The sequence below is a fragment of the Hyperolius riggenbachi genome, chromosome 6 (genome assembly GCF_040937935.1).
Source record: "Hyperolius riggenbachi isolate aHypRig1 chromosome 6, aHypRig1.pri, whole genome shotgun sequence".
NCBI classification, from domain to species: Eukaryota; Metazoa; Chordata; class Amphibia; order Anura; family Hyperoliidae; genus Hyperolius; species Hyperolius riggenbachi.
In genome coordinates, this window is record NC_090651.1 from 6,575,474 (window position 1) to 6,587,882 (window position 12,409).

The window sequence follows — 12,409 nt, forward strand, 5'->3', positions numbered from 1 at the left end:
AAACGCGTTGTTTTGCTGAAAATTGATCTGCATTTTCTTGTCTGCCTGGAGGAGGTAAGTCCACCACTACCTCCTCACTTTTAAACGTTTTAGATCATTTTTATCCTTCTGGCTCCTCTGTATCCATACTACATAGTACAGAATGTGAGACTTTCAACCATTTTCTTACTAGACCAGAAGAGGGGAGATCTATCCAAGAGTAACAAAGCCCCAATAAATGACATGTCGGTAGAATGGTAAGCCTAACAATCCCAGACTGTTCATTATACTTGTGCCGGTTCTCCTGTTCCTGGGACTACCAATGCTAATATTATGGCCACAAAGCCCATTGAGGTGACAATGGGGACAGAGACAAATTTCCCCAAAAGTTTCTGTCCCCTTTCCACTTCATTTAAAGCTACAAAAGAATTGGGCTATAGTTTAGAGACTTGTAATTGAGGAGTTGTGTAGGTGGAGTAACTAGTTTAACCGCCTCTCGTTATTCTGAAATTCTCTTGCGTCTTTGAGCAGCTCCCAAGTTGAGTTTTGGTGTCTGGAAATAGCGACACAATGACCAACAAATATATAATAAAATACAATTTATTGAAGTCGATGTCTGTTAAATAAACCTTTGCGGCAGTTCCTCCCACGTCCCTAAGAGGAGGCGGCTGTCACTGTGATGGTTACGTTTACCGGGATGTCTTCTGAAGCCGGCATCTCCGAGAGTGGTACATCTGCTGTGCCAGACGGTCCTTCACCCGGCTCTGAAGTCACACATCAAAAATGTGATCAAACAGAAGCTCCTCCCACAATCTCACAGGAGCGGCCACATTTGCTGGTATCCCGTCTCAAAAAACAACGGTCTCTGAAATCGTACGCAGCTCAAAACTGACCAAATCCAAAGTGCTGGAAAGTGCAATCGGTTGGCTTATTTCCAAGCGGCATAATAAATCTGCATGTAGAGGGGGGAGTAGCCCCAGCAATCACATGGGTGTCCACTACTGCCCCATGGTATGTATCTCTTCTGGGGGCGTGACTACGGGGAACCCCCCCCCCATGTGAAAACTTATTGGGACATGCTTACAAGTGTGGCCTGCCTCTGACCCCATGGCCTTTAACCTCTTTAGCAGTAACCCCGTGCTACACACGGGGTAGCCGCCGCAGAGGATCACACAGCCCCAGGACTTTTTTTTTGTAAATGGTGACATACGCTTAGCTAGCGGTTCGCTAGCTAAGCGTATGCACAAAGTTGCTCCGGTCCAGGGCGATCGCCCGCAATAGCTTCCGCTATACGTACCTCCCAGCGTTCCCACGTCGGCGCAGCTCCAGGCTTCGCGATGAGGGCGATCAGGATTGCGGCTGACGTCGATGACGTCATCTCCGATCGTCGCCATAGCAATGCCGGAAGCCGATCGGGAAACTGCGCTTTCCGCAGGATTGTGGCGAGGTATGTATAGCTGGAGGCGATCGGCGGGCATGGGGGGGGGAGGGGGTGGACCGGAGCAACAGTTAGCATACGCTTAGCTAGTGAAATGCTAGCTAAAGCGTTTAGAAATTTTTTGGTGGGGGCAAAAAAACCTCCTGGTGGACGCAGCCTCAGAAACTGCGTACCGCCAAAGGGGTTAATGAGAGCATCGTAGTGTTGTGCACATACCGTATTTTTCGGACTATAAGACACATCTAGGTTAAGAGGACAAAAACCAGGGGAAAAAATATATACTAAACCTATTGCATCCATGGTGAAGGGGCATCTTGTGGATTATGCCCCCTTGTACCTCTTGTGTCCTCCTCTATACCCCTTAGTGTGCCCCTGTGTCCTCTGTATGTCCCCAGTGCCCTCCTCTGCATGGGCACAGTACATGGAGTTCCCGATATTGCGGCGGGTTGGAGTTTGGTATTTGGTTCACAAGTCAGGAATCGCTGCATATGGACTATATGACGCAGTGACTCTTTTTCCACACTTTTGGGGGAGGAAAAATGAGTCTTATAGTCTAAAAAATACAGTCCTTACGCTGATGTGGGTCTGCCCCCTCTTATTCACTCTGCAGTGCGCCAGCATAAACCAGCTTTCCTCCTAAGTCCTTGATGCGTGTCATGTGACACTGGGGCCTTCTGGAGCAACTCTGATGCACACTGACGTGTGGAAGAGGCGGGAGGAGAGCCACAGTGACGTAACCATGTGCACACTGCACTGCTCTGGATAAAGGGGGGGGAGAGAGGGGGACAGGCCCACTTAGCCCATTTTCAGCAGTACCAACAAACGTGTCCAGTCCATTCTATAATATCTATGTAGACTAAGCAGTACAATATCACATATCCAGTCACCATGCACAACTATGTTCCATTCCATATTCTTCATTACAGTACAGTAGTATTGCTATTGTGCCCATCATTCTGTGCTCCCTGAATAGCATGGTATTGCCGCCTGCCCCCATCTTGTAGTATCCCCCCCCCCCCCCAGCAGATAAAAAATGGCACAGAACGACAGTCTATAAAAATGGCGCTGCCATAGGCAGCAATAGTATAAGCTGTGATTAGCGACAAGAAGGTTAAATTATGGGGCCCAATAAATAGCAGGCGCTAGGTCACTAATCAGTGCTTGTACTATTGCCACCTATGGCAGCAGGGAGTTGGGTACAGGCAGGGGGGTTAGTGTTAGGCAGCACAGTGGGAGGAGGAGCTAGTAGTCCAGGGTAAGGCAGTGGGGGTGGAGATTTGTAGTCCAGGGTTTGGCAGCAGGGGGAGGTGGAGTGGTTACATTTAGACATAGGTAGAGGGGAGGCTCAGTGTGAGAGTAGGCAGGGACTTTAGTATGCATTACCTGATCCCGGCTAATTGCATCTTCTCCACTTCCTTGCTGTTAGTTTGCAGCTCTTCTGCTGCCAGCCAATCGCCATGCAGCTACCCTCACCACATGATGATTGGCTGGCTGCAGGACTCCTGCAAACTAACCAGGAAGTGAAGGAGACGCAGTGATCGCTGGGACCTGGTAATGTATGAGAGATGCAGATGAGGACATCTTATTACTCAGGTTATTTAATGTTTTTGGACATTTCTAACATTTTCAATAACCTTTATTAGCAAGATGCCACTATTGGCATCACCCTGCGCCATTTTTGAATGTACTAATCACCCCGTGCCTGCTGGGCGCACCCCCAGATGCCAGTTCACCACCATGAGTTGGGAGCTTGTCCCAACAGCTGACAATCACCTTGTGCTGGTGTCTCGGGTGCTGCGGTGGGTTGTGGTGACACAGACGCCTCTTGCTCCAAGTCTGCAGCTGTTTCAGCATCTTCTGGTTGCCGGATGTTCTCTCGGGCCTCTGCTCCTGACTGCCTGTCCGGGACAAACACACAACACATGACCAATACCACCCACAGTGTTATGCAGAGGAAGATCTAATGGATGGACAGTTCACTACTCCTGATAAAGTCTAGTCCCTCTAGTTCCTACTGGAGATACTGATCTATCCCTGTGTGTGATAACACCTCGGCTTCGGGAGAGAAATATAACCACTTGATGACAGCCAGACTTATAAAAACGTCCTGCTAGAGCCTCTTAATGGCTCCAGGACGTTTTTATAAGTCAGACAGTGGTGCCGCCGCTGTGCGTGCTCCCCTACATGCGCGCTCCCGTGCGTTCTCGTGCGCGTGAGATTAGTGAGAAAAAAAAACACCATAAAAAGAATACACCTTTATTTCCAAATACTATATTGTCACCATACTTTGTACTAGGGACATAATTAAAATCATGTGATAACCAGGACAAATAAGCAGATGAAATGTGTGGGTTTTATGCACAGTAGCAATGTTTATAATTAAAACTATAGGGGATGAAATTGGAGAAATAGTGTATTTTTTCATTTTTTTTCTTTGTTTTTCCCTTTAAAATGCATAGAAAATAAAGTAATTACTGAAAACAAATATCAACCCCAAAAAGCCTAATTAATGGTGAAAAAAAACAAGATATAGATCATGTCATTGTGATTAGTAGTGATGAAGCTATTATCAAATGAAAGGGCTGAGCACTGAAAGGTGAAAATCGCTCTTGTCCGTTAGGGTAAAAACCGCTTTGGGGCGAAGTGCTTAAAGAGACTCTGAAGCGAGAATAAATCTCGCTTCAGAGCTCATAGTTAGCAGGGGCATGTGTGCCCCTGCTAAACCGCCGCTATCGTGCCGCACAACTGGGATCCCTTCACCCCCAAACCCACCCCTCCAAGACTTGGTCGTAGTCTTGGTCGTAAATCTTCCCTTCCTGGAGGCAGGGCTAACGGCTGCAGCCCTGCCTCCAGTTGTGTCTGTCAGACGCGCATCGCCGCCTCTCCCCCGCGCCCCTCTCAGTGAAGGAAGACAGAGGGGCGGGGGAGAGGCAGAGGAGAGGCGGAGATACGCGTCTGACAGACGCGCGTGGGGCAGGCCTGAGGCGGTTAGCCCTGCCCCAACCAGGAAGCGCTCCCCCGCTTTACGGAGGGGATTTGGGGGTGAAGGGAACCCCGTTAAGCCGCGGGATAGCGGCGTTTTAGCAGGGGCACACATGCCCCTGCTATCTATGAGGTCTGAAGCGAGATTTATTCTCGCTTCAGACTCTCTTTAAGACAAACTCAGTATTCAGCTTCAAATCTCTCTGAGTTTCTTTATTCGCTACCAACTTATATTAATACAATTTACAATCTACTGGCTACACGCCCAGAATATTGTCTATGGAGTAGCTGGGCAGGAACAAACATGAATCCTGGGAAATTATAAAATTTGGATACCTCTTATGCCTTGTACTCATTGTCAGGAATATAGCAGCTAGTTATGATGTTGGGATAATACAGGAGTATATTTTCATTTTTCATCTGCTGTGTATTATGTCAGAGATGTAGGTATGCCAGGCTGCCAGCTGGCTTCATGGAGTTCCTGTATGTACATATAAATTAACTCTATCATTGTCTGCTTCTAATTAGGAAACACTTAACCTCCTTAGCGGTAACCCCGTGTGTGACACGGGGTAAGCTGCCGGAGGGTGCCGCTCAGGCCCTGCTGGGCCGATTTTCATAATTTTTTTTTTGCTGGACGCAGCTAGCACTTTGCTAGCTGCGCCAGCACCCCGATCGCCGCCGCCGCGCGCCCGATCGCCGCTATCCGGTGCGGCGCGCGCCCCCCCCCCCCCCCGTTCTTTGAACGGGATTTCCTGATCGCCTATCGCCGGAGGCGATCGGCGGGGCTGGGGGGATGCCGCTGAGCAGCGGCTATCATGTAGCGAGCCCAGATTTAAAAAAAAAAAATATAAAAAAAAACTGCTGCGCTGCCCCCTGGCGGTATTTTTCATACCGCCAAGGGGGTTAAAGGGATACTGTAGGGGGGTCGGGGGAAAATGAGCTGAACTTACCCGGGGCTTCTAATGGTCCCCCGCAGACATCCTGTGCCTGCGCAGCCACTCACCAATGCTCCGGCCCCGCCTCCGGGTCACTTCTGGAATTTCAGACTTTAAAGTCAGAAAACCACTGCGCCTGCGTTGCAGTGTCCTCGATTCCGCTGATGTCATCAAGAGCGCACAGCGCAGGCCCAGTATGGTCTGTGTCTGTGCAGTACACTCCTGGTGAAATCAGCGGGAGCGAGGACACCGCAACGCAGGCGCAATGGTTTTCTGACTTTAAAATCAGAAATTCCAGAAGTGAACCGGAGGCGGGCCGGAGCATTGGGGAGTGGCTGCGCCAACACAGGATGTCTGCGGGGGACCATTAGAAGCCCCGGGTAAGTTCAGCTCATTTTCCCCCGACCCCCCTACAGTATCCCTTTAAGAGCAGGGAATGCTAAATGGATTTGATAGCCTCTAGCAAGGAGATGGCTAATCAGTCAATAGCCAGTCAGATCCTTACCTTTGATCTGCTAGGAAATAATGTCACCAATGTGTTATCACCTGTAACCTGGAATAGGGAAGTCTTTTGTTGTGTGTGTGCTATAATACACTTTTACATGTGGAAGTTAGATCTCTGGGAATTAAATTATGTCTGGAGATTTAATTAAAACTAGTTCCCCCCTTCCAAACGGGCTTGCAGCTTCAAGCCAAATCTCCCAGCATGAAAAAGCAGGGGCCGATACCTAAAATCAGTCCGCTCCTGACGGTAGCTGAAGCTTGGTGGACTACCGGTCCAAGCTAAGTTGGCTCCTGGTCCAACCAGAACTGTGTCCGTCCACAAAAAAAGGTAAGCAAATAGCTTTGTGTGTATCCTTGTAACTTTTATCTTTGTAACTTTTATCGTTGTAACCTTTATTTTGTAACTTTTTACTTTGTTTTTTTTGTACATCTTTTGTATATATTATTTTCTGCATTGTTCCACTTTTTTCCTGGAATATTAAATCGTTATTTAATAAGTTTGACTTCTGCTGTACTAAACTAACACTCACAGCCTAGAAGAGACTGCAGTGTAACTGTGTATAAGTCCATGTGTGATTGTATGTTTGAGCAACACTACCGTATGAGATTGTAATTGCATTGTGTGTATGGGCACTGTTGCACTCGACAGCAGAGTGGCTAACCGTATCGTTTGGAACGACTGTTAGGGGTTTTGCTGCACGACGTTGTAATTTGCATTACAAGTCAGTGCCTAATTGTGCCGTGTTACTGTACAACTGTACTGTGTGTGTACGCGTGGCGTTTCCGTATTCGGCCTAAAGCGCAAAGCTGACCCGAATACGAAAATGCGGATTGCGCGCTGTGCACTCGACTGCCGAGTGGACGTGTCTAGCAACAGCTAGTGGTGGCAGTAAGGAGCGTTTGAGGGGTCCCAGCCTTGTTTGTAGCTTGAATAAGGCTGCTCCCCGCTTGATCTGGTCAAACCCGCAGTCGGGAACCGTATACGCAGGCGTGCCGCGGGCCGGTTCCTGACACTCGTGCCTAACTAAAGGCAGCTGAGGTGGCCAATAGAGATGTAGCAAACTGTTCTAGTGCGACCAGTCCATGGGCAGCCTGCCTCTGTCCTACTTCCGGGTCGGCAAAGACCAGAGTAGTACGCAGGCGTGCGATCGAGGATGCAGCAACGCAATTGGTGGGAGCGGCAAGGGCAAGCAGTGGCAGTAAAATCTACGCCCTGGCAGGTACAGCGTCCAAACGGTGTAGATTTCAATCACCGCCATCCGAAACAGGTTAAAGGGGAACTAAAGTGAGAGTGATATGGAGGCTGCCATATTTATTTCCTGTTAAATAATACCAGTTGCCCGGCTGTCCTGCTGATCTATTTGGCTGTAGTAGTGTTTGAATAACACCAGAAACAAGCATCCAGCTAATCTTGGCAGATCTGACAATAATGTCAGGAACACCCGATCTGCTGCATGCTTGTTCAGGGGCTATGGCTAAAAATATTAGAGGCAGAGGATCATGAGGATAGCCAGGCAACTGGTATTGCTTAGAAAGAAATAAATAGGACAGCCTCCACATCTCTTTCACTTCAGTTGCCCTTCAACTTACCTGGAGCTTTTTTCAGCCCCCTGGACTCCTGTTCCCATGACGTCGATCCGAGTCCCTCCAGCCAGCAGTGGTGACCCCAACAAAGCTGGGCGGTTACTGCCACTAGGCAAGCGCACACACAAGTGATTTTCCCATAGAGTGCAGGCACAGAACGCTCCCGGTTGAGGTGACATGTGGCCGGCCAGCTTTGTTGGGGTCGCTTCAGCTGGACAGAGGGACTTGGACTGCTGTCGTGGTGACAGGATGACTCCAGTAGGCTATATTAGCAGCTAACTGACACCCTGAAGCTAGTAAAGGCAATATTAGCAGCTCACTGACCAACGGCAAAAGATTACATGGAAAATAAATACTGACTTACCCTCTGAAGAACCAATCATGGAGCCCTGTCCAGAGAGGAAGAGAGATGAGAGACATTATTCAGCACCGACATTGAACATATTGGATGTCTTCTTAGTCAAATAAAAGGTATTTGTACATTCTCCATTAAAACTGATCAGCTTTATATCTTTACTTTGTCTCTGTGAAGCCCCATTCCTCTGGACAGAGACAGTAATGCTTTATGGCTAATCAGGCTTTACGGGGGATAAACCCTTTTATGTAGAAAAAAAAAGACCTCAAGTTCAGGAAAAACCTGCAAAGTTCTTGTCCACGGAATCCACTGCACCACACATGAGCAGACGAGGAGGAGCCATGGCAATATAAACGCACAGAACGCCTCGCGTCAGTCCCACGGAATCCACTGCACCACACGTGAGCAGATGAGGAGGAGCCATGGCAATATAAACGCACAGCACGCCTCACGTCACTTCCACGGAATCCACTGCACCACACGTGCAGATGAGGAGGAGCCATGGCAATATAAACCCACAGCACGCCTCGTGTCAGTTCCACGGAATCCACTGCACCACACATGAGCAGATGAGGAGGAGCCATGGCAATATAAACGCACAGCACGCCTCACGTCACTTCCACGGAATCCACTGCACCACACATGCGCAGATGAGGAGGAGCCATGGCAATATAAACCCACAGCACGCCTCGTGTCAGTTCCACGGAATCCACTGCACCACACATGAGCAGATGAGGAGGAGCCATGGCAATATAAACACACAGCACGCCTCACGTCAGTTCCACGGTATCCACTGCACCACACATGAGCAGATGAGGAGGAGCCATGGCAATATAAACACACAGCACGCCTCACGTCACTTCCACGGAATCCACTGCACCACACGTGCAGATGAGGAGGAGCCATGGCAATATAAATGCACAGCACGCCTCGCGTCAGTCCCACGGAATCCACTGCACCACACACATGCAGATGAGGAGGAGCCATGGCAATATAAACGCACAACACACCTCGCGTCAGTTCCACGGAAACCACTGCACCACACGTGCGCAGATGAGGAGGAGCCATGGCAATATAAACCCACAGCACGCCTCGTGTCAGTTCCACGGAATCCACTGCACCACACATGAGCAGTGAGGAGGAGCCATGGCAATATAAACACACAGCACGCCTCACGTCAGTTCCACGGAATCCACTGCACCACACATGAGCAGATGAGGAGGAGCCATGGCAATATAAACACACAGCACGCCTCACGTCACTTCCACGGAATCCACTGCACCACACGTGCAGATGAGGAGGAGCCATGGCAATATAAATGCACAGCACGCCTCGCGTCAGTCCCACGGAATCCACTGCACCGCACATGAGCAGAGGAGGAGGAGCCATGGCAATATAAACCCACAGCACGCCTCGTGTCAGTTCCACGGAATCCACTGCACCACACATGAGCAGATGAGGAGGAGCCATGGCAATATAAACACACAGCACGCCTCACGTCAGTTCCACGGAATCCACTGCACCACACATGAGCAGATGAGGAGGAGCCATGGCAATATAAACACACAGCACGCCTCACGTCAGTTCCACGGAATCCACTGCACCACACATGAGCAGATGAGGAGGAGCCATGGCAATATAAACACACAGCACGCCTCACGTCAGTTCCACGGAATCCACTGCACCACACATGCGCAGATGAGGAGGAGCCATGGCAATATAAATGCACAGCACGCCTCACGTCAGTTCCACGGAATCCACTGCACCACACATGCGCAGATGAGGAGGAGCCATGGCAATATAAACACACAGCACGCCTCGCGTCACTTCCACGGAATCCACTGCACCACACGTGCGCAGATGAGGAGGAGCCATGGCAATATAAATGCACAGCATGCCTCGCGTCAGTCCCACGGAATCCACTGCACCACACATGCGCAGATGAGGAGGAGCCATGGCAATATAAATGCACAGCACGCCTCGCGTCAGTCCCACGGAATCCACTGCACCACACATGCGCAGATGAGGAGGAGCCATGGCAATATAAACGCACAGCACGCCTCGTGTCAGTTCCACGGAATCCACTGCACCACACATGCGCAGATGAGGAGGAGCCATGGCAATATAAATGCACAGCACGCCTCGTGTCAGTTCCACGGAATCCACTGCACCACACATGCGCAGATGAGGAGGAGCCATGGCATTATAAACGCATAGCACGCCTCGCGTCAGTCCCACGGAATCCACTGCATCACACGTGCGCAGATGAGGAGGAGCCATGGCAATATAAATGCACAGCACGCCTCGTGTCAGTTCCACGGAATCCACTGCACCACACATGCGCAGATGAGGAGGAGCCATGGCATTATAAACGCATAGCACGCCTCGCGTCAGTCCCACGGAATCCACTGCATCACACATGCGTAGATGAGGAGGAGCCATGGCAATATAAATGCACAGCACGCCTCGTGTCAGTTCCACAGAATCCACTGCACCACACATGCGCAGAGGAGGAGGAGCCATGGCATTATAAACGCACAGCACGCCTCGCGTCAGTCCCACGGAATCCACTGCACCACACATGAGCAGATGAGGAGGAGCCATGGCAATATAAACGCATAGCACGCCTCACGTCACTTCCACGGAATCCACTGCACCACACATGAGCAGATGAGGAGGAGCCATGGCAATATAAACGCACAGCACGCCTCGCGTCAGTTCCACGGAATCCACTGCACCACACATGCGCAGATGAGGAGGAGCCATGGCAATATAAACACACAGCACGCCTCACGTCAGTTCCACGGAATCCACTGCACCACACGTGCAGATGAGGAGGAGCCATGGCAATATAAATGCACAGCACGCCTCGCGTCAGTCCCACGGAATCCACTGCACCACACACATGCAGATGAGGAGGAGCCATGCAATATAAACGCACAACACACCTCGTGTCAGTTCCACGGAAACCACTGCACCACACATGAGCAGAGGAGGAGGAGCCATGGCATTATAAACGCACAGCACGCCTCGCGTCAGTCCCACGGAATCCACTGCACCACACATGCGCAGATGAGGAGGAGCCATGGCAATATAAACACACAGCACGCCCCACGTCACTTCCACGGAATCCACTGCACCACACATGCGCAGAGGAGGAGGAGCCATGGCAATATAAACGCACAACACGCCTCGCGTCAGTCCCACGGAATCCACTGCACCACACATGAGCAGATGAGGAGGAGCCATGGCAATATAAACACACAGCACGCCTCACGTCACTTCCACGGAATCCACTGCACCACACATGCGCAGAGGAGGAGGAGCCATGGCAATATAAACGCACAGCCGCCTCGCGTCAGTTCCACGGAATCCACTGCACCGCACATGCGCAGAGGAGGAGGAGCCATGGCAATATAAACGCACAGCCGCCTCGCGTCAGTTCCACGGAATCCACTGCACCACACATGAGCAGAGGAGGAGGAGCCATGGCAATATAAACACACAGCACGCCTCACGTCAGTTCCACGGAATCCACTGCACCACACATGAGCAGATGAGGAGGAGCCATGGCAATATAAACGCATAGCGTTGTAATTGAATTGTGTGTGGCCGTGCGATCGGAACGCAACGCGTACGAACGCACGCCATCTGCGTTTGCATGCGTTGCGTGGCTGATTCCTATTCACTGTAGTGAATGGGTCAGCCACGCGTTTTGGGAAACAATGCGTGCAGCATGCGTTCGCGGACCGCACTGGTCCAGAACGCATGCAGTGTGAACATCAGACGGTGCTGTCTAGGCACTTTCTGATGTCGTGAGTGTCGGCCTCCTGCACGCGTTCCCTAAATCTGGACGGCAGTGCAATGTGAACGGGGCCTTACACAACACAGTCTCCGCTCAGCGTGCCGCTTGACAGGGAGATTCTGCCATACTCTGATGCTGGGAATTATCAGACATTCTGCTCAGTGCTTTATTTATTGATGGCTGGCTGCATCAATTAGATTTCATATTCAGCCATAAAATATAGCCTGCCGACCACAGTGATCACAGGGGTCATGTGACTGGAGGTGAGAATGATGGCTGTCTGACCGCTCTCCAGGGCCAGAGGATGTGACATGTGCACTGCTAGCCTCAGGGCAAGCAGTGAGTGCAGAAGTGAGCAGGGAGCGAGCAGGAAGTGAGCAGGGAGCGAGCAGGGAGCGAGCAGGTTGTGAGCAGGGAGCAAGCAGGGAGCGAGCAGGGAGTGAGCAGGGAGCGAGCAGGGAGTGAGCAGGGAGTAAGCAGGGAGCGAGCAGGAAGTGAGCAGGGAGTGAGCAGAGAGCGAGCAGGGAGTAAGCAGGAAGCGAGCAGGAAGTGAGCAGGGAGCGAGCAGGAAGTGAGCAGGGAGCGAGCAGGAAGTGAGCAGGGAGCGAGCAGGGAGTAAGCAGGGAGCGAGCAGGAAGTGAGCAGGGAGCGAGCAGGGAGCGAGCAGGGAGTGAGCAGAGAGCGAGCATGGAGCAGAACTGGGTCAGTAAATTCATCTTCTTGCAGCAAATATGGAAGAAGAGTTACACAGTCACAGAGTAACTGGGGGAACTGTGGAACCATGAAGCCCCACCCTCAACTCATTTATTATTTTGTCCATTTTT

General features: G+C 50.8%; 1 protein-coding gene across 1 annotated transcript in view; it reads right to left on the bottom strand.

The window, feature by feature from the left end:
* Nucleotides 1–601: 601 nt before the first annotated feature.
* The window catches only part of VSIG10L2 (V-set and immunoglobulin domain containing 10 like 2), a 110,856-nt gene continuing 99,048 nt past the window's right edge, over nucleotides 602–12,409 (bottom strand). Inside the window, exons 11-13 of the mRNA XM_068238792.1 lie at nucleotides 7,790–7,814; nucleotides 3,191–3,315; nucleotides 602–743 (exon numbers count right to left, since the gene is read on the bottom strand). Coding sequence (XP_068094893.1) covers nucleotides 634–743; nucleotides 3,191–3,315; nucleotides 7,790–7,814 — 260 coding nt within the window. The 3' untranslated portion in view covers nucleotides 602–633. The remainder of the gene's footprint in view (nucleotides 744–3,190; nucleotides 3,316–7,789; nucleotides 7,815–12,409) is intronic.